The sequence below is a fragment of the Haliotis rufescens genome, unplaced genomic scaffold (genome assembly GCF_023055435.1).
Source record: "Haliotis rufescens isolate VD_foot unplaced genomic scaffold, xgHalRufe1.0.p SCAF_76, whole genome shotgun sequence".
Lineage (NCBI taxonomy): Eukaryota > Metazoa > Mollusca > Gastropoda > Lepetellida > Haliotidae > Haliotis > Haliotis rufescens.
The window spans coordinates 1,645,888-1,670,108 of NW_025964368.1; the positions used below are offsets into that span (position 1 = coordinate 1,645,888).

At 39.2% G+C, this 24,221-nt stretch overlaps 1 protein-coding gene across 4 annotated transcripts; it reads left to right on the forward strand.

Annotated features, from left to right (window-relative positions):
- Positions 1-871: 871 nt before the first annotated feature.
- LOC124133113 lies at positions 872-19,342 on the forward strand. 4 transcript variants are annotated; one of them, XR_007219253.1, is made up of 4 exons: positions 872-1,047; positions 1,244-1,488; positions 16,090-17,966; positions 18,398-19,342. XR_007219253.1 is itself a non-coding variant. In XM_048388675.1 (2 exons), the coding sequence occupies exons 1-2, from the start codon at positions 1,410-1,412 to the stop codon at positions 17,661-17,663; spliced, it is 1,653 nt and encodes a 550-aa protein (XP_048244632.1). In that variant the 5' UTR covers positions 1,054-1,409; the 3' UTR covers positions 17,664-19,342. The 4 variants fall into 4 exon arrangements, 1 of the variants encoding a protein (XP_048244632.1); XR_007219252.1 differs by lacking the exon at positions 872-1,047 and having other exon boundaries at positions 1,054-1,488; XR_007219254.1 differs by lacking the exon at positions 872-1,047 and having other exon boundaries at positions 1,054-1,482.
- The last annotated feature ends 4,879 nt before the right edge of the window (positions 19,343-24,221 follow it).

Consider the following 24,221-nt stretch of genomic DNA (forward strand, 5'->3'; position numbering starts at 1 on the left):
AAAGGTTAAATATTCCTTGTTAGAAGCTGAACGGCATGTGAGGTGAGGTGAGGTGAAATTGGGTTTAACGTCGGGTCCAAGATTATTGCACTTATATAGCGACGTGCATGCACGTGTATGTGTGTGTGTGTGTGTGTGTGTGTGTGTGATCATGAGGTGAAATTGGGTTTAACGTCGCGTGTGTGTGTGGCTGCTTGTACTAGTCCGGACTGATGCCGATTTATAGTGCTAGCTCACTGAGATACCATGCCGCAGTTTAACATGAATACCCCACTCAGACACAGTATACTGACTCCGAGCCAACCAGTCCTTGGCTTAGCCCCTTAATGCCGAGCGCCAGACAGGGTAACAACAAGTACAATCTTTTAACGTCTTTTTGTATGACGCGGCCCGGGATCGAACCCTGGACCTTCCGCTCTCCGGGCGGACGCTCTACCACAAGACCACGGAGGCGGTCCTGAACGGCATGTCTGGCAACCATGTTCAAATACTATTTTGCGGATAGTGTTGTATATTCTTGGTTGAAATGTTAAACATCCTCGCATAGATAGTATTTTAGCATATTAAATACTTGTATGCTAGTGTTAATGCATCTGCTGAGTGTATACATAATTTCATTCAGGTGGTGAGCTGGGATTTTGTATCGAGACCAGTTATTTCTTTAGCTTCAGCTGCAATTAAAACTATGGACCAAAATATTTTTTTCTTAAAAACCCAATGCAACAATGTATTTGTTTGGGGCAGACAATAATTCTTTCAACAATATATAGCATAATTATTTTTTTCAAAAATGTTTGGAGTCAATTTATCTTTTTCGATAAAATCCTAAGGGAGACAACTCAACGATGTCATGTTGACAAATGTCCTACATTCGGTTTCGGTTTTGTGGTAGTACTTAAAAAGATTTTCACGGAAAGACATTGACTAAAACCTCTTCCTGGAACAGTAATATGCTACCACCTGGGATCTGTCGAGCTTGTGTGTTAAACCTTGTGGCTATTCAGGTCTAACGACACAAAGCTATTCAGCGCACGTCCGCAGAGTGAGGTAAGACTTTTCAATACACGAAAGCTGCACAGCGCGGCTGTGGCGTCATGCTATTCTCTATATTTGAATAGATATCTGTGACACGAAAACTCTATAAATAAACAAGTGTACATAAACAGCGTACGTAGATGACCTCTCAACAGTTATCGCCGTCCTATACTGAACGATACTGGGATTCGAGAGCGTTGTGTTTCAGGGAATGTTATCAGCCTGACGTGATCCATACTGAACAGACAATCAGTGTGGCTTCATTGGATACATTTACAACTGTGACAGTGGCGATATTATTACACCAGACATACACATAAGTGGGACAACAGCTATCCTGGTGTGGACTCAGATCTTAGTCAGTACCATCAACTATGGGGAGACACGAGGTGCAGCTGCGACGAGGCCCGGGACGAGGACGAGGACGAGGACAAGGAAGAGGAAGAGGAAGAGGTGAGTCATGCTGGTGAGGGTCTGCGAAATTGTCAAAAGCTAGCGTCTAGTTAAGGAAGAACACAACGTATTACTGGAGGAGATTTCAAATCTTTCGATAAAGCATAACCATCACTTAGACTAAGTTTTACGAATTGTAACCATATGCTACAACACATAGACTTACATTTCTTGCCTTAAATAGTAGTTCATTTTATATTAAATTGCCACAGTGTTTTGCACAATGGTCACCCTTTCTATATGGAATAGGTGAAGGTTGGCTTTAGCGTTATCACATCACGCTGCAAAAATGGGTCGATGAAATGAGTGAAACTCACCAAAATATTGGTAGAATAATGCTTAAAGAAGACCCGTATAGGAGGATAAGGTCACTTCTCGACTCTAGAATGCTGTTATCCTAGGATATTATTAATACTATAATATTAGTATTAAATATATAATAGTGTTCAATAAAACATTGTTCAAATTTACACTGTCAGTCGTAAAGATTAACAATAGGTGATAGCTTGGTATACTTCCGAATCAATCTATCAATGGTCACCACGCCGAACTGTTTTTCCCAACCCCTCCCCTTTACCGCTACTATTGTAAGTATCACACACACACACACACACACACACACACACACACACACACACACACACACACACACACACACACACACACACACACACACACACACACACACACACACACTCACTCACTCACTCACTCACTCACACACACACACTCACACACACACACACACACACACACACACTCACACACACACATATATATACAATTACGAGGGTTGATTGATAAGCTCTGAGCCTCACAGAGAAGGAATTGAAAAGTAGTGGAATGATCCCGAGAATCCGCGTGACAAGAGACCGGCCAATGACAAAGCATCACTGCAAACACGAAAACGTCGTTTTTTTCCGTATATGGTCATGGACGGAAAAACGACTAAAAATTCATTAAAATTGATTAATTGGTCAGCGTCTAGAAAGTGTCCAGAAAAGGGTCGAGTTTTTCAAGCGTAAAATGGACGGAAAAACGATGCTTTTTGCTCCGCCTTGTACAACTGTTAACGCCCAATCAGATGGCGCTGGTCCCCCGACGCACGTGATATCCAAGGCTTCCTTTCGGAAGCTTAAGGTTTCGTATTTCTGGCATGCCTTGCTCTAGTATCTGTCGCGCGCAGTGCAGCGAGATTTGCTGATAAGCTAGTTTTAGGATATGTAACATGTTAATGGAATTCAGACACGCGCCAAGAAGTCAAACCAAACAATGTTACTAAGTTTATTGTGGTAACGGCTATGTACAGTTACCCTATCGGATAATGGGTTGTGTTTCATTTGGTTATAACAATAACTAATTTTTTAATGTGAAGTTTACAAGATATACGACTTGGACGCGAGGTCGGTCACATGACGTTCTTCACGTGACTGTATTCTTGAAAAGGCGCAAACACTGACTACTTCCACATTCCTGGGGAAAACCCTTGGAATTTCCTGGTACGAATTCATACAGAAGCGTGGTTGCAAGCCAATTTAAGGATACCCTCGCTACAACCCATCCCAGAGAGAAAAAACACGAAAAAAATCCAAACTGTCGCAGTGACAATTTACAGAAATCTATGAATTTACCTTAGTATCTATTTGACACATCTTCACAATCACCTTTCAATGATCGGCCAATTGATCAGTGATGCCAAATATCTCCCGTCACCTTTATCGTGTCGGCCATTTTGACGTATTGTACTTGATGTAAATGTATTACAACGCTCTGTCATTGTAATTGACTTACTGAGGTAATTCTGTAAAAGATCTTCTCATCTAATGAGGATATTGTTTGGAATATATTTCTTGTAAACATACTAAAACATATGTTCCTCGCTTTGGGGGAACTATTTTATTCCGGGGTGGCCCATTAAATCTAGTAGTAAGTCAAGGCACCATGCGTGATCTGTTATTTTATGTGTTTAAATTACGATTTGGGGCGTTAATAAAATACACTGTCGCAAGTATATTCTATTCAAATCAATTGGATAATTGAATATGCTTTCTTTTACATATTACATAACATCACTGCACAAAATATGAACAGTTGCAGTAACACACTACGGTAATCGCATTAACCATCTTTTTTAACTGTACAGTATTTCAGTATTTCAGTTATATCATGGTGTATCAGACTGATGTGGGATAAAAATCCGAAGTGGTTCAGGTAATCCAATGGGTGTTCGGGAAAAGGTGAGCGTATCCTGCCACACAAGTGGCACCCGTCACAAACACATGCAAGGACAAGTCAAATGTTCACCTGAACAAAACACGGAAACACACAGTGATGCCCGTCCTCACTTTTACCGAGCATGTAAATTATTTTGTCCGTCAAAAACATGGACGAGTATAAACAATATCTTCATTCACGTAATACATGTCATACATTTGACAAAATGTGTATTGACTCGGAGCTTTATTGTTAATCACAGCGTATGCAGTTGAACTCATCACCCGCCCCATTATTGATAACCCTTCTTGAAGATCTATGCAACACTCTATCTTTTAACTGGCATGTCAGACTTCTATTTAATAACTCAGTTTTATTTGCACGGATTACTATGGAAGGGACATTGTCTCGTTGTCGCATTGTCGCATTGACGCCTTTACAAAAACAAGCAAAACGTGTCAAAATTAACAAAAGCTCGACAATTGGCCATTTGTCGCATTGTCGCGTGTTCGCACTGTCGCTCTTTGATAATCCTTTTCTTTATTTTACAAAAGGGCGACGATGCCGTATCGCGACATTTTCAAGGTCAAAATATGTCTCGTTGTCGCATTGTCGCCCCATCCCAAATGTGTATAAAAGGCGTAAAGCTCAGTTATTGTTACAGTTGGGAAGTTCAACCTGATAAATGTACGTCTTGAAATGAAAACACAAGTCCGTCCGCGAGTCCATAACGGTTTATTGTGAGCTCTTCTCTAAAAGTGCTTAGTGTTCAACTCCCAGTTCCAAACACGTAGTACCTCCTCAATAATCCACATACCTCCAGTGCAGTGGTCTTCCGGAAGATCTTACTCTTGACCGTATTAGACAACTGACGAGTGCACGCCTGACCTGTGACCTCGTTGCAACCCTCGTGATGTGTTTGCCGAAGGGAGAGGTGTAGGAAGTGTGTGCTCCAGCCCAGCGCAGAGCTCGCGACACACGACATACTGAATGTTGTATACAGTATATTGCAGTTGATATACTGTATACTGCATGTGATACTTATTTGCGAAAATTTCAAGATTCAAGATTCAATTTGCATATATTTCATATACAACAGACCGCCGTCATATATCACTGGAATACTGCTGAGAGCGGCGTTAAAACAAATTGTTTTCATAATGGAGCGCTGCAGTCATTTAAAATAGAACCGTATACATATGTACTTGTAGTACCAACTCACTCTATTTGTTTCGAATATTCAGCAGAAAATATATTATTAACCAGGTCTTTGGGAAAAGATATCAGATTTTTATAAGCAGCCACATAGGGATGATAAAGGACCCCTCGCTGATTAGGTTCTTGTTTACTTAAGAGCAGAGTTGGCCATGTTAGATGATATAACCAAAATCCGGGAGCTCCGGCGGGGGTCAAACTGGTCTTGTTAGTGTATGGTATGAGCTGTGGCGTTGACCCAAGAGAATAAAGTAAAACATGAGACCAACTCAAGTCTATAATGATTGGGAAAGTCTAGATTTCCACAGCTCTAGCCTGAAATTAAGAATTGTTCTATGCTCCATTTTAATTGTATTGTTTTCATTTTGTAGACATGGATGGACCAACCAGGAAAGAAATTGATGGAATATTAATATCACATGTTACAACTGATCCAGTTAAATTCATCACACAATAATAAATTAGTATTTGACATTACGGCATTTGATTATTAGGGCATGATCATGTACATGTTCACTGTAGTAATGTACACACCAGTCAACTTGATTATAATTTTTATCAAAGTGTAGCGCGGCATCAACGATTACTTTATGATATCCTCATTTGTCATCGATGTATTGACATCGAACAATGGACGGCAATTCGAAATTCTTATAAATAGCTTCAATAGGGACAGCGCCGGTGTCAGTACAATTTTCCTAGTTAAAATAAGTATCTACAAAATATAATCTGAAGCAGACAAGAACAATATTTTTTTATTAATGCTTACTTTCATGGATAGAATTAAGGCAATCTAGGCTTGCCAAATCGTTCTAGACTTGAGCTGGATTCCTTTTAAATTTATTCTGTATGGTCTGGGAGACGAACGGGCGTCAGTATCGCATGGAGAACTGGGGCAGCCTTAATCAGTGTAATCGGATATGTTGTGGAGTTTCGGTTTTGGGCTGTTTGCTGAATATATAGAATTGCGAGTTATGTATACTCTGTATTCTTTCGTCATGGTAGCATATGTATTTTCTATGTTGCTTTTTGAATTATCCACAAATAATAAGAACTACAATGTAAACCTCTCTCTGGAGATATACAATAATACTACTGAAGGGCATATCTGAAAAATGGGACTTCTCGACAAATATTTCTTTCTTAAATACTACCCGTTACAGGCATTCTCATCATTATATCATACTTTGTACAGTTTAAAAGTCAAATAATGGCAAATTGTGTATCTTTCTACATTTTGAATTAATTATATTTTCTGAAATAAAACCTTAGCATCAGATAGTGGTATACACGAATATGATCTATACTATGATAAATGAATTATCAATTTCGTATGAATTAGATAAACAGAAATATGATAGTAAAACAAATTATTTTAATATATTCTTGTGAGTAGGTAACGAGAGATCTAGGCAACTCACTAACGTAGCCATTTATGAAAAATGAAATATTAAAAGTTTAGGGGTTTGAACATGCACATTGAATGACAGGGAAGAAAGCAACGTACGCAATAATTAAATTATGAATCAAATTATGTTATAAATATAATAGAATATTTAGAAAATATAAGTTTAATTTCTCTTTGTTGGAAGGTGTTTAATAATTATATAGATTTTGTTTGACTCAGCAATATACCAGCTATATGACGGTGGTTCGTAAATAATCCAGTCTGGACCAAACAATTTAGTTATTATCATCAAGAGCACCGATCTACGCATTTGGGATACGATGACATGCATCAACCAAGTCAGCGAGCCAAGTCGCCTTCGTACAAGCATGGGTTGTTGAATGCCTATTCTAACCCGGATCTTCACGGGTATTTTTTTAAATAATAAGGTACAATGAAATTCTGTATATGTCCATAATAAGTGTGTATAAGTAGATGGATAATATGTCCATACACGCCAAGTAAATGGTATATGCATTAATTTAAATGCAAATGATTCAATGATGAGTTCTTTCACAAGTCCATATTTCAAGACATGTATTTGATATTCATAATAACTCCACAAAAGCTACACAATGGCAACAAAACGGTACCAGCATCACAGATACCAATAATACATGAGATACATATAATTACTATAAAGTTAAAACATGTATCTAAATAGAAAATTAGAAGGATACACTTCCGACATTTTTCGTATTTTGTTTTCGTTTGGAGAGAGAAGTTGTGATTGGTATCTGATGGGTGCAAACAGGTGTTCCCTTCCGCCCAGGCCTTGCGGCAGTGCTATAGCCCAAAATGAAACAAGCCTTGTTCAACAGGTTCAGACTGAAATTTCCATCCCACTTGGGCTCCTTTTAAATTTAAATTATAGTTTCTCGTGTCGATATGTGTCAGAAGAAATGAAATATTACAGCACTGGTGAATAGGTTATGTGCGCATGCCAGCGTCGATCCTATAATATCCTTTTATGCAAAATACATATATACTGATGAATTAAGGTAGTAATACTACACAAATATATGTCCAGATGCATACATCAGTATCATCTCGTGATCTTAATTCGTGCTTTGAGCCCTTTTTCTACCGGAGATTCTGGGGTGTTACATCACACCAGAAAGCCAGGTCCAAATTCAAGTCATAATTTCATGGTCCGTCTTGTATGTTGGAAACCAATATCGCAATATGGCTAAATATTGCTGAACGTGGTATTAACCCGATTACTCACATAATTATTCCACTTTCTACAGTCATCTACGAACACTATCTTTAAGGAGGTATATCTGTATCATCCAAATGTCCATACATATATGTCCACATTTATATGTATAAAGCAAGTTGTCCTGCACTCTTCCTTAAAAGATAAATGTTAAGTATTTCCTCTGTATAGATTTATATAATGTAATATCGTTCTAATGTAATGCTGATGCAGTAAACGTACCACAGACCTAATGCTAGAATAACATCTAATTTCTGAAATGAACATATTTTACAGAAAAAAACAGTTGTTTAAACAATAGTTATAAAATATAAGAACAAGGAGCCAAGAGCCAAATATTGGGCTGTGTTGGACATATTTGTTTCGGGGTCTTATGACAGACAAACCTGATGCCTTTAAGTATAAAGATAAGTAAGTATAGATGTTGTACATATTCAAATATGTTCGTGATTAACCAAACCTTGAAAAATATTGAAAGATGAGTGGTAACTATTTATGCCATTATTTCAAATTAGAATGAGAGCACATCAGGAAAGCATGGTACTTTAATATACGTATCTTGTTAACCCGATATTCTTTTTTAAGTAAGAGCAGCATGTATATCGAGAGTACAGGTTTGGTGCGTGACTTATCACACAGTACTTTCAGAAAGTGCGCATATTCTGTTTATCGGCAATAAATAACATAAGACGATTCATACGGGTAAATACGATTGACTTCGGAACTTGTATAGATTATTTAAGGTTAGGGGGAAATATATGTAATTAACAGAACTTTGGCCGGGTTTGAAGGATTTGGGTCCTGGCTTGGGCTTTGTGTAGACGGCATTTCAAGGTTTGACGTATCAATGACAAAAATGATGTTAGATGCAATTCTCTGCCTTTTCGGGTGAACAATTGGCTTGCCTTTGGATGTGTTTTTGGCGGGTGCCACTAGTGGATCGGAATGAGCTCGCGTTTTTGCGAGCATCCAATGTCATCATTTATTATGATGAATCATGAAACATGCCCCTGATGCTGTCGCAATGGTGCAGTTGGCGCTCATTTTGGCAAGGGTTTCTCATGATAATGGAAATGCTTATGTTGCTTTTGTTGACCGATACACATGAAAAGATATAATGTTAGTGTATGTGGTCATGTAATTAAGAAACAAACGACGAGTGGGAGTTGTTTATTGTACGATAAACAACGCCAGAGACATGTTTATTTCTATATGAGATATCAACATTACGTACAGCCTCTTTGAGGGTGTTAAATTAGGAAAAAATACACGCTTTACAATATTTACCCGTACTTAAATAATGATGATTCCTTGAATAGAATCCGACAGCGGCCATGCTAGATAAATCCATTTTAGGATTTGAGTTTGGTCCCGCATATTCTCACAATTTTCTCGTCAATCATCTGTACCTTTTCTCCCAATACCAATTGTCATATCACTCTCACTTTCGGATTCTCCAGCAACATCGCGTAGCTATCTTATGTCATCAAATGCCAATTTCTAATTGCTTTATCATGACGTATTCGTGTCATGTAGCAATAACATACACAAATATCGTTGACTTCGACGTTGAATAGTGTCATGAAATATGATTATCCTCTTGTTGGCAATATTTCTGGTTGATAAATCTAACATATTCTTACTTTAAGAATAGCGACTATACATTATTATATCCCTTATCAGGTCTCTGTAACATTTGCAAAATGATACAAATATAAAAATACAACTGAACCTAAATCTAATGTTTTAATATCCTTACGTTGCTGAGTGCAGCATTAAACAACAAACAAACAAAACATAATATCTTTAAGAATTATGTTAACAATTCCGATGCTAAAAATAATCTCACAATCTCCATACCTCTTTCTCTCTATGAAAACATAATAACTTTTTTTTAATAATCTGAAAGAATAATAATGGCAATACTATCATAATTATCATCATTATTTATGTTACTTATCCTCAAGTGAAGTAGTCCTCCACACTATACATTCAGTGAAGAAGCCCATGAACATATGAACTATGTAACATACATTCATGGAAATTAGATGAACAGTTGAAGTTAGCAAATGATATTATTCGGTCGAACGTCTATCAGCCATCTATTCTATTCATGAAGAACATTTCACGTGGGACCAACAGAGGGAATTATGACTATCGACTTGCTAATTATTTTTTTTATATTCATGCCAGCTCAAACGATCTATTGGCTTGATTTATTGTTATGGTATCCACAAAATAAGTAGGATCCGATTTTGTCCGTTTTTGTTGAAATAAAACTGAATTATATTTGCTGTTTACATATCAAAGTTTGCCAAATTGTTACAAAATGTTTGCCCACAGCAAGGCTACGTATCCCCAACATATTGTACTAGGCACAGTATCACTGGACTGAGGGAGGGCGGTATTCCTCCTTGTGGGTCACCTGCTTGGCAATATGGGACGGGAAATCTGCAGGGGGTGAGGGCAGTTAAGTTGATGGTACAGACAGATAAGAGAGATCATTTTACAAATGTGAAACCTCAGTCCACAAAGGAAGAGGCGAAAGCTGAAACTTGGTGAGGTTTACAGAACAAAGGAAGTTATTTCTAGTTTCTTACTGACTCTCGAAGATACATGTAATAAAACAATTAATGCGTGTGTGTGTGTGTGTGTGTGTGTGTGTGTGTGTGTGTGTGAATTGTACACCATAAAAATGGCTACGTATGTAGTTGGGGTAGATATGTTAAAAGCCCGGCCAGTATGACCTTTGAGTCACTACAGTTTCAGTCATTAAAATGCGTAAAACAGTATTTGAGTGAAAGAAAACACTATAAGTGAGTGAAACAAAAGATTCACATTCTTCTTTCCCCACCATTATGTCCACGTCAGCCAGCATGGATCCATGCGCATGCTTTCATACATAATCCATCCTCCCACCATTCCCCTACATCCATCGCAGTATAACTATGACTATAACCGCCTTCGTGCATCCGCACTTATGTTCACGTTGCATTGCATATGCATCGAATTACACGTTTAAAATATCGTAAATATTTTACACCATGTACATATTATATATCAGCAAACATAGAGTATTATAACGCAATAGATTTCATCCGTCAAAACATCACAGAAAGAGGGGCAGCCTGGAATTTTACAATGGCATCTGAATGCACTAAGACGTTCAACTGGTCAGGAGGTGAGAGTTGCGGAAGATTACGGTAAACTTCAGTTACAGATCTCCATTACGAATATCGAAGTATGAATAAAGATCACAGCTTGCTATGACGTGTACTTCATTCCTGCAGAATTAGCAATGTCCTTAGCTCTAAATTGTATGTCTAAATGCTTATGTAGACAAGGACCCAAATGTATATAGGCATGACCATATTATATTCTACGCAAATATCACCACATTTAAAAAGAAAGCTAGATTGAGTCTTTGAAGGGCATTAAGAACTGATACACACAAGGAAAAATATTTATGGATGTCAACGGAGGAATACTGCGTTTCGGAATATATACTTTCTCCTTCATCAGGTGAATATTATTAAATGCTATGAGGCAGAGAACATATATTTGTACCTGTAAAAACAACAAAAGTAAAAAGATAGCAAAGAAGGGAACGCAACAAGGGAAGCCAACAGATAACTGGCGCTGTTTTACCCGCCTCCCGTTTGCCCATTGTCCATTTCCCATTACCAATCATTCATAAGTTAAGTTTTGGCTTTAATTTGTCCATTTATAATCAACCATCAACGTCTATTATCTCCACCCTAAAAATATGTAGTGTACTGAGAAAGTGGTATCCAAATATAATGTGTGTTACTGTTGACAACTTTCTTAAAGGCATTGTTGGTTCAAAGCTTTCGGCCATAGAAGCCGTGCCATTTTTCTCTTGTCAGAGGAGAACACAAAGTATACGTCATCTGGACTAACATTTTTGGTTCGGTGGCTGGGTTAGATTGCCAACTTTGTGTTCTGGCGATTGGGTGCCCCACTCACAGTGTGGGTTCAAATCCCGGACGGGACTCAACCCAAGAAAGTACGAGAATCTGTACTTTACTCCGAAAGTGTTATCCCATTTATAACATTTGTTGTCAAGAAAGCACAATAAATGTATATTCGGCTTTGGATAGGTAATGATATCACAGACATATACGGATATTGATGATGACTTGGAGGAGCTTCGTAGCGCACGTCTTCTCAATTCAGGGATTGGTAAATCCAAATATGTGTGTGCGCGTGCGTGCGTGCGTGCGTAAATGTGGGCCTGTTGGATGTTACATAAAACATTCATCTTGAGCGTGATGGTAGTTCGAGTTGGATAAGCATGTTAACTATATGATCTTCTTTAGGCAGAGAATGCCGCGCATGAATGTATTGATGAAATTCCTAGGTACATGGGGCCTTTTCGTCCCCAGGAATACCCACAGTGGAGACTTCAATGGGGATAGGGTGTACACAATATGCTGCCTGGTAGATTGTGTGTCATCAGACCGGACAACGTTGGTCTTTGACTGATTGTGGCGTAAAACACACTTATTCATTTACTTATATCGGAAATTGAATGTTCATCTTAATTGTTATTGTTGAACATGTATTATATTTTTAAAGAAATAAAACAGTGACATAATAACTACAACTTTATGTGAGTGCGAGTAGCTTTTTTGGAATGAGATGAATAAGTCTTATAAAGTTGGAAGCTACTTCACAACCGTGTAACTATGAATTGACTTTATTGGGTAATCAAAAAAGAGATAGGACCTAAAATAGCCAAATTTCATACGATTTCACTTGTCCACCATCTTGGATGCAAGGCGAAAACATTTCAGCGCGTTTGAAGCCACTGAGAATGCCCCCTGCAGAGTTGGACGAACATTCTGCGGTGGCGAGGCTGAGTTGACTAGAGGCTATCAGCAGTATTTACTGTCCAGGTTATTTAGGTCCGTTGTTTGTGTGTGTGTTTGTGTTTGTGTGTGTGTGTGTGCGTGCGTGTGTGTGTGTGTGTGTGTGTGTGTGTACGTGTTTGCGTGCGTGCGTGCGTGCGTGCGTGTGTGGGTTGGGGGCGTGGGGATGAGATGGGGGGGGGGGGGGGGGGGGGGGTAGATGATAGATTTAGCAACAAGTAAGGTAATCTTGAGTGGGAGGGTATTCGCAGATGGATTAGCATATGAACTATGGTTCTCTTTAGGCAGAAAATGAGGACCCACGATGTTCGACCTGGTAAGAGTGTGTTATCAAACATCACAGCATTGTTTTTTTTACTGACTGTAGCGTCAAAACAAACTCATTCATTTACTTGAACTGAATGTTCATCTTAATTGTTATGGATAGTCACGGAGCAATGATCCAGAAAACAGGGTGTCATTAGATAGAAATAAACTAAGTAATAATAGGATTACCAGAAAAACGGGGTTTTACACACAAGCCAATAAACTTCGCTCATTAACACCAGATTAAGTCAGTACAAGATTGAAAACTGCCCCATAATTATGTATGACATGCTTGTCGGGTATTGCTACATACATATGTGAAAACACAGTTATTAAAATGAAGAGCAAAAGTGATGAAAGTTACCAATAAACGTGTATAAGTGTTATATCGTCACTGCAAAAATAATGATTGTTTGTCTTTAGTATTAACATTCAAATACGTTATATCTGTATTAGCGATATTGTCTTCGTTCCCCCGTGATTCAATCGTTAGCCGTACTATCTCGTAGCATAATAAATTGAATTTCTGAAGACATCACGATACAGTTTTTACGATGCATCACGTCTGCACTAGCGCTTGATAACAGCCTTGTGTTTGGGTGTATCAGTGGTTTAAATTGCTGCTCTTGATATTGTTGATTAAACTTTGATACTATGAACAATATAATGTTATGTGAGAGGTTGACTTTAGAACGGTAACATACTAATAGTATATAGGATGACATAAACAGAACAATGAGAAGTTCGTCCAGATTAGTGTATAGGCAACATTTAATAATTAAAATAATTACATTCAACAACTCCCCTTTTAAGTCTATTTTCCTGACTTATAAGTAAATGCAAGAACAATCGGCCGGAATACATTGTATAGTTCTTGTCCACTTCTATATGACTATATAGCATACAATAAGCTATCGGGTCCCGTTTAGATCGGTTTGGGTGGCAGCCTAGATAGCCATAGAATAGTTTCATCTTGGAATCTCCCATATCACTGGGGATCCTCTTCAATTTAAATGGAGTTACTTGTTACGATTCCGAACCTTCACGTGACTGTGTTTATGAAACATTGTCAAATAGTGGTGACATTAAATCTAGGAAACAATACGCGAAATCGCGCATGCACAGAACGGAAATTTGGTCAAGGCATTAAGTAATCAGCATGCGCAGAACGATTGATTTCAGTACTTCCGCTTAGCGCTTCGAGTGCAGCGTCAAACGCGGTCCTGTAATCTAACACGCGAGGACTGACCAATGAAATCTGAGAAGTAGAAATACCGGTAGACGCTGTTGCTTGATTGACAATGTCAATCAAGAAAGGGAGGAGCTTAACGGTATCGTTCTCTCCCAGTAAATTCCGATGTCAAATAACGACGTTATTTGGACGGAAAAACGATGGTTTGAAAACGTCCAAATAACGTCGTTTTTCCGTCCAATGACCATATACGGAAAAAAATGACGTTTTCGTGTTTGCAGTGCATCATATTGCTTGTAGGAGTTTCCCCGGAGAGAATACATTCCATTATCACAAAGTTATTTTAAAGGGAGATACAAATATTTAGATGTCAGTTCCGGTAACTATTTGTGACTATTGTTTCTTGAATACAATATTATTTAAACGACATCAGCAAGTTCTTGCTGAAATTTGTGGCCAGGACATGCACACATATTCATGTAAGACAAAGCCCTGACATTAAATTAATGATGAACACCAGATGTTATCGATCAATACACGTGTTGTAAACAACCATTGTGAAAATATAAAAGGCAAAATGGAGCGAAACAATATGCTCCAAGAAAACTGGGACCTTGTTGGTATCCCATGTGTAAAATGTATGCACATGTAGAACGCATTGATATGAGTATTGATATCTGGAATGGTTTCTGCATACGAATTAATTAGGCATTTGGGATTCCTATAATGCACATGGAGTTGTTCCCTTTATGTTTTAAGGAAACATGTTGTTTTACCGTCTGGTTTCAACCAAACATACACACGTGCAAGGAAAGATATCATATAAAATAAAATCATGTAGAAAATTAAATATGAATAAAATAAGATATAAACATTTATATAAACACATAAGAACACAACTTGTTCTACAAAGTTGTTTGCAATGTCTTAAATAAAAGCGTCAGAACCCTTACTATAACCCTTAGAAATCTTAGTCCACTGTTTAATTCCGACTGTATCATCAGCTTGTGTCTATGAATCAATATATGAAAGAATGGACAAATAAATATGTAGTGATACTGATCGTCGAATTTGGGACCACATTTACAGGGCGGTTTAGGATACATATGTGTGAGAGGCGACTCCACAACATTGGGGGTGGGCACATGTGTCATTCAAGCAAAATGCACACCCCACAACACCAACCACATACGCCTTCAATCAATGTATACACAAACATATCAGAACATAAAATCAAACATGGATATTTGAGATAGCAAGTGGGTTGCATTGAGCCCGGTGAGTGATTTGGGCCTATGCGGAGTGATCTCAGCCTCGAGGAGTGATCTGAGCCTAGGATGGAAACACTCAGCCGAGGCCTGGATCACTCAAGGGTGATTTGAACCACGGATTGATTTTGGTTTCCTGCACCCGCATAACAATAAAAGCAACACAACCCTTTCACTATCCATAAGAATCACTGCTTTAAGCAGAGTCGATCGAACGATTCCGTCTATATCATGAGCATGATTTTATGATCACTATCAAATAGTCATGATACCAGGTGTTCGCTGAAAAGTGCGCCTATCCTGTCCCACCGGCGGAACCAGTCAAAAACACATGCAAAAGCAAGTCAACTCTTCCACCGTCGCTCTTTTTCATTAAGAATATTAATATCACTCATTGTTATTCTATAGGAATGTTGAAACAGTGTGAATTCCTTTAAGGTTTCAAATACTTTTATTTCATTATTCCAGCACATTTAACACAGCATGGTTATGAACAATAAAAATCAAAATCTATGAACAACTTCTCTAGGCAAACACTTGTAAAACACCGTAGATGTAATTCTGTGAAGTAACAAGGGTTTCAAAGAATATGAAGTGAATGTTTTGAGAAGTTTGAGTAAAGTTAAAACAAACAGTATACGTATTAATATACCAGGTAGTCTGTAGTAAATAGCTTAGCAGTGATCAGACGAGAGGATGGCTTGGGTTCAAATGCTATGTCACATCACATTCTCTATATATCCCAGCTATTGTGATAACATTACTCTTTCAACTATCATGACGTGTCACAATCAAGAATCGATCTTACATGCATAATCATCATGATTGTATATTTGCCGTTGGTACAGATCTGAGGTTTATATACACAAGCCACTTTGTTGGTGAGAGAGAGGTCGGACATGCACCGGACAATGCCCGAAGAGTGGAGGTGGTGCACAGGGACATACAAGATCAGGAACAAGTAGTCATGTCTCATGGAAGTCCCACGAGAGAGACAGGCTGGAGACATTATGGACATCCAAGGGACATACAGGACATAGGCAGGAACAGCAGGAAGGACACTGTGGAAGAACAGGACACAGATATCAGATTCAGTGAGAGAAGCTTAAAATACCGACATTCCGATAGAAACAGCAGATCTTGTTCACATGAACAGAATGGGTTGCCAGGGGTAAGGGTAAGTAGATCTCGAAAAAGGCACCCTTCTTCTGATGACTCAAAAGGATCAGGCATCTTTCGAGATCCACATGGGAGCAGGTCATCGGATGGACTCAGAAGAATGAAATACAAGCAGAATATTGACGAAAGAGTTGATCATTCAAACAACACAGGGTATCACAAACCACATGAACTGTTCAGAAGGGACCTGTCACCTGCTGAGCTTGGGTCAAAGAAGAAACGAAAACTAAAAAAAAGAAATGAAAATGGAAACATTGATGACAGAATGAAGGAATGCAATGATAGCAGAGTAAACCATGACATGACTACTGTTACCCTTGGTGAAAACACCGGCATGGCTAAACCAGTTGATTCAGAAGAGAAATTGAAATCGTCAAGCACAACAGAGAAAGAAGACCTGGCTAGTTTGATTCTCCGAACAGTGTGTGTAGATTTCCCCGGCAAAGTTGATTTAGCAAGTCTGAGAAAAGCTCTACACCAAAAAAGGTATATCAATTTTTCGAACTCGCAAACATTGTATGGCTTCCTGAAACATTATGACAACGTTTTCAAAATAGAAGGAAACACTGATAGAGAGGAGGGAATGATTGAAGATGGTGAAGTCGAGGATACATTTGCTGAGGACAAGTTTTATGTGACTGGACATCCAAATCTACTCCTGTGTCTGCAACATTCAAAGCGTGTGGGATCATGTAAACAAGATTGCGGGAGCCTTCATGTATGCAAATATTTCATGTTGAATAAATGTGACATGCAAGAACAGGGAAAGAAATGCATCTTTGGTCACGACATGTACACAGAACACAACAAAGAGGTTATGAGAAAATCGTTGCTGCAAACATTCAAAACTGAAATTGAAATCGATGTCCTGCGTTTCCTAAGATATAGGAATTCCACTACTGTTCCAGGAATATGTAATTACTACAACAAACCAATGGGCTGCAACAAGGCTGAATGCGGATTTCTCCATGTGTGTGAAGCATTCCTTCATGGAACCTGCAGTACTTCATACAGGTGCAATCATTCTCATGATGTTGGGGCAAACCAACCATTACATTGCCTTCGACGTATTGGAATAAATCCAACGAATGATGAGGAGAAAGAATTGGTTGTCAAAACCCTTAAAGCTATAGCAATCAACAAGAATCATAGTGTCAACCAGGGAAGAAATGCTCAAGCTTCTACTGACATACATCAGTTGTCCACAGGTGGATATAACAAAGACATGGCCAAAAACAAATAATGTGGCTCAAGTCTCAAGATATTTTTCTAGTACTGCGACTGGTCCTACTGAAACAAAGAAAGTCTCAGAGAAGCCTTCTGAAGCGAGTGACGAAGATGGACAGCTTCGGGTGGAAGTGGAAGATGAGGAAGAGGAGAAGGAACCAGATGAAGATCTCAGCACCTCGTGTACAGGGGACTGGACATGGTCATGGATACACCCTCGTGGGACTCTGTGTAATGTCACCGACAGTCACGCTTATGAGCAAAGCTACAGAGAATATATTCAAGCCAGGAAGAAGAGCTTTCTTATCAATGGTCAAATGTGAGTATATTAAGCACCTCACATTTCACAGATGTCCGTATCTGGTAAATGCTTTGCTTTGTCAGTTTGTGTGAAGGAATATCCAGAGAAGGACGGAAGAGGAAGAAAGGAAGTAAAAAATCCAAATTTCAGGGTTGGTGATAGTATCTACAGGTACATTTGACAAACTATTTTGATAGTTTTCTGAATTTAGGTCTCCTGCGATTGTACACCCTTACATTGTGTACATAATATGGCTTTTACACTCTAAAATCATCACATAGTGTTCACACGTGTACTCCAAACATATTAACTTTTAAAATCATACCCAGATGTTACAGATATTGCCAAGGTGTTCCCAAGGTGTTGGCTGATGTCTTTCCAAATATTTAAACCACGTATACAAGTCTAAAAAATGTGCCAATAAGTGTTTTCAAATCATTCTGTTGCAGGTGTGAGGTAGACTTTGCCACAAAGACTGGAGTGATCGATGGGGACGTTTCACTCAGTTTCATGAGAGTCAGGACGCCAAAGAAGGACACAAAGTGTTCTTCTTCGGGCACAACGGGCCACTGTCCTGTTACCAATGTTACTGATTCTGATGTAGGTGCTGCCACTGATGTTGCTACAAGTGGTAGTTTAGCACAATGTGTTAACGATCTTCATTCTGAAACACCATAGACAGAAACCAGAAATGATCAGCATCTGCTACTGCTAGTACTAAACCTTTGCACTTTGCTTGTGCAGGCAAATAGATTTAATTTGTTTGTTGTCATATTTGTCTGAAACTAGACAAGAAGCTACGTTGACAAATGTCTTCTCTCAATTTCGTTCCTGTGTCTTACGCTATGGAGTTTGTTTGATTTCCTTGATTTCCTTGGCAATCATATTATAAAGTTGCCTTTTTCTATACCCGTGGCTAGTTTCCAGTATGTTTTATCATAGCATAACAACATACTAAAACTACTACTACTACTACTACTACTACTACTACTACTACTACTACTACTACTACAGCTTCTGTTTCTATTACCATTAATGCTATCTTTTGGTTTGGTTTGGTCATGGTCAACTCTCTGTCCTTGGACGGATGATAGGAAACATGACATAAAAGTTTGTGATCTTTATTGCTGACTAAACCTATGGAGAAGAAACTACGGGAATGACGTCATTGATGGTGTTAAATGTTGAAGGCAACATTGGTCATCTAAAATCCCAGTAAGAAGGTGATATCTACTTAGAGAAGCATAGGGACAAGGGAGCATGTTTTTACATGTGTGTCTTGAAGAACTGTATTAAAAGTACCGAAGATGCCAAGAGGAAGTAGTATATCCAGGAATGGAACTTGAACATGATGTCACAGCTTGATATGTGACGTAATAAACAGCATAATCATACGTATTGTTTTGTTTTGATTACTGTCAAACTACACCAACCATTAAGTCAATAATAATATGCCTTAAGGTTTGGTACCTCCCAAGCCGTTGACTGAGATTGGGAGAGTACCCGGCTTTGCTACTAGGAATACAACCCTTTTGACACTCTGGGTAATGCAGAAGGCTGCAGTGTTGGGGAGTCTTCACATTCTCCGAAAAGTTCTGGGTGGGTTTGACTACACAATGCTTCCTTCCCATTCGCTGTCTGGGCAGCGTGTAGAGGGGGCAAGGGCACTGAGCTGATGATGAACCTAACCAGCCTGATTGTGCCAGGATAGTCTGTAAATAATAATGATAATAATAATAAGAAAAAGAAGAAGAAGTCCGTTCATTGAATTGAGTGTAAATCATAAAGACTGTTTTTACATTACATCAACAATGAAAAATATCGATATATAGTTATGTAGTCAATTGTATATTACTGATATTGCCCTGTTATATTTCAAAGTCGTATTCTATATATAGTAGAAAGGAAGGGAGAATGCAACTAACACAAAAGAGGAAGTTCTTGTTACTAGGTGGGATTCGATCTTTCCAATCGTAGCTACGGTAGCGCCATATGTATCATATAGGTTTTCAGGGAACAATGAGTTGGTGAGTGAGTTGGTTATATAATCGCTGCATTGAACAGTACAGAACACGAGGCCTGTACCGTGCCAACTTAATGTGCGAGGAAAACCGGTCTTCGAGTTTACTACTTTAGTGAAATCCACGAACACGGGCGTGGTGCGGCCAGAATAAAAAAAATGGTTTAAACGTTCAGTTTCAATAGAATGTGGGAATCCGGTGTCTCCAGTCGTGCAATTGCTTCAATATTGTGGTGAAACCTATATGCAAGGATCACACGGTATTTGCGAAAAGTGTAAACACGCCCTGCTGTAAGGGTAGCACCGTCACGCACACAATTTGTATAAACAAGCGTTTGTTGCCGAACCCCGCACAGCCGTACTTCTGCCAGCAACTCAAATGTACATCTGAACAAGCCACACAACGTGTCTGACCAACACATTTTGAGCAAGAGCCGTCTGACGCTTGATTGTATCTCAATAGTTGTGAAATGTAGACACCAAAGGCTGGAGCTGCTGGAATGCTGCTTGACAGAAGGACCTCGTATAATCGTATAAGCCCTCGATCACATGACGTATAACTGACTGGTGACCTAAAACCGCTTTGTGCCTAACTGTTGTGTCACCTAAACCTTTTGAATATTTACACTTTACGACTGAAACCTGGCATCAATCAATGTTGGTTGGTTGGTTTGTTGTTTAACGCCGCACTCAGCAATATTCCAGCTATATGACGGCGGTCTGTAAATAATCGAGTCTGGACCAGACAATCCAGTGATTAATATCATGCGCATCGATCCACGCATTTGGGATCGATGACATGCATCAACCAAGTCAGCGAGCCTGACCACCCGATCCCGTTAGTCGCCTTTTACGACAAGCCTAGTCACCTTTTACGGCAAGCATGGGTTGCTGAAGACCTATTCTACCCCGGAATCTTCACGGGTCATCAATCAATGTAATCACTTTAAACATATCTTATGGCAGTGAACACATAGGTTAAGGTCTTTCTTGATTATGTGATTAACGGATTTGTTTCTTACGATTTGTTTCTAACTTCCGTAAAGCACAGTAGTCGGAAAACTGATGTAACTATTTTTGTAGGTCTTTAGAGTTATCATTTATTATCACCAGCATAGAGCAGTATTAGGACCTAGAAAGACACAGTTAGGTTGGTATCGATCAGATTTACAAGGTCAACACCTTTACATTCATTGTTCAGCAGATATTGTTCAAGATCATTTAGGAATAATGAAAATAGGAGAGGGGAAAGGTTTTCACCCTGCAGTACACCATCAAGACAAATGAAATCGTCAGAGAACTGGTTATTAATGGTAATTTTAGATTTGATGTTGTGGTACATATTCTTGACCAGGGTGAAAAAATTCCTTTTATTCCAAGTTTTTGAAGTTTATGCCATAGACCAACTCTCCATACTATATCGAAGGCTTTAGTGAAATCTATGAAAACTGAATATAATTTTGTTTTCATTATTTCAACATTTGCATTGCAAAGATGTTATCACAAGTAGAAAATTCTTTTCTAAAACCTGCTCGCGTAGGATTTAAAATGTTATTATCATGAGCAAACTGTCCCAATCTTCAAGTAATTTTCTGATTATGACGTTTTATATAAAAAACGTCCCACGCTGTCCCCATACAATGATTCGCAATCAGTCAAGACAAACAGACAGACAATAGTCTATTTAGGTCTCACTTCTGTACAACATTTGTTACATATACACATATTATAACAGTACAGAACCATTCATTATACAAATTCAGGAGGGAAGGCATTAAAAAAGAAACAATTGAAAGCAATTTAAAAAAGCAACATGAGTTTTGTGCATGAAATATGTTTTTCTAGATCAAAATTAAAATGAAGGTTTGGGCAAAATGGAAGCTGGCACCTGGGTTTGAAATATCTTCACACAAGTCGGGCCTCACGACAAGAGCTGTACTGGGGATCTATTCGGACATCTGACGTGTAATTTATATACACATACAGGGCAGGTATATAATATAAAACTTGAGACACCAGAGCATATTAAGTCTTGAGTACAAACAGATCCCACTGGACGTAAAATGCAAAATAGCGGTGACAATTGCATGAATTGATCACTGAAAATCAGTGAGGACACCAGATGTTTGTGAAAAGGATAAGCATGTCCTGCCCTGCCGGTAGCGCCTGCCACTCACATGGTTTGTATAACAAGTACGTGGTTGGTTGTTGCCTGACGCCATTTATCCGTATTCATGCCTTGCTACGGTGGAATGCAAACAAACCAGACAGGTGCTGGGCCAGAAAATCAAGTGACGCTATAGCACGTTTACTAAATTTCTTTAAACGAAAAACGATATGTTAATTTTGACTAACGTCTGCTGTTTACAAGTAAAACGAAATACTTCAGAAACGTGAAGGAAATATACTGAGTCAAATTAAAAACTTCACATTTTTAAAGTAATCCCATATATGATATACAACGGACAAATGTATCAGAGAAGGTAATTTTTTATCATTAATGTCCAAAGAAGGATTTTAATTAACGGTGGAAACCAAGCACGAGAATCTGATGGCACACAAGTTCTGTAGCGTCTATGGCCAACATGTACTTTGACAACTGCCACACAACGCCTCCGCATGGACCTTGTGATACTTGTGAACACATGATTGGGAAGACGACGCCATTGTTGCTGCAAAATGACGCCAAGGTCTTGCAAATTCTGTGGTTGGTTCTGGAGAGTGCGCAGACTTCTGCGAAGAGCATCCCAGACGTGTTCGATGGGATTGAGGTCGGGAGACCTTGACGGCCAGTCCATGACGTTGACTCCCACATTCTGAATGAAATTCCTTGTCAAAATTGCTGTGTTGGGTCTGGCATTGTCGTGTTGGAAGATCAAACCGGGTCCATGTGCTGCCATAAAAGGCAGAAGTTCTGGTGCCAGTACCTGGTCGCGGTAAGCAGCAGCGTTGAGGTTGCCAGGGATGACAATAAACCTGGAACGTGCATTGCCACAGAAAGCACCCCACACCATGACACTTCCGCCTCGAAATCTGTCAACTTCCTGTACACAACACTGGGCGTAACGTTCATGACGGCGCCTCCACACCCTCGCCCTACCATCAGCAAATCGAAGATTAAATCGGGATTTATCACTGAAGACGACTTGATTCCAATTCCTCTGAGTCCATCGTAAGTGTCGCTGTGCCCACAATTGACGTTGACGTCTGTGTAATTGAGTCAGAATCGGCCCGCAGTATGGCCGTCGTGCTTGAAGGTGAGCAGTTCTCAGAGGGCTTCGAACAGTTTGCGCACTCAGTCTACCCCTAAACAGTTCATTTCTGGTTGATGTAGCCGTCAAAAATCGGTTACGGAGGTGACATCAGACAATCTGACGATCCTCTGCATGTGACGTCACACGTGGTCGACCTGGCCGAGGACGATCAGCGGTGGTACCCGTTTGCTGTAGACGCGTCTGTAAATCATAAACAGTCGGTCGACTGCAACCCATCGTCCTTGCGGCTTCAGCTACGGACGTTCCCGTCTGCAACATACCGATGGCACGTTCACGTTGCACATTTGAAAGGCGTGGCATGACAAATGGCCGTAAGGACTTTTGTTTTCTTGTTTATCTTTTTTTGTTAATGACTGCTAACAAGTATGGCTGAAAACACGTGCGGTATTATGGCCACGTGACCAGTTGCACGTGAAAAAACACTTTTGCCACTATAGTGCTGTGCACATGATTTTGATCGATTCACCTGCACAAAAAACGGGTGTTATAATTATCTGAAGACAATACGTGGCCATTACTGTTTAAATACACAATAAGGGCCCACAATGATAACTGGTCATAATGTTAAAATTTTAGGATTGTGAGGTTTTTAATTTGGTTCATTATATACTACTCAAAAGAAGTTAAAGAACACCAGATATATAATACACGATTTAGCAAATTGGTCATGGCATTATGTGTTATAACATTACTATCATCTAATGTTTGGCAACATGTTGTACCACGTCTGGGGTATTGCTGGTCCTCCTGACACTTTCTGGTAACACTTCTGCTAGTCATGCAAATGAATTGAAAACATGAGCAAAACACAGGAATAATGTCGCCCAAACACAACGCTGCACCTGTCCTTAGCAACAACCAACACAATTTCCATGCTCAGCATATGAAAGTGGTGATGTTCACGGTGCACGTGCATGCTTTCCCTTTAAGAAGGCGATGACGATGATCTTGTAATCACACTTTCCAAAACCATGCCAC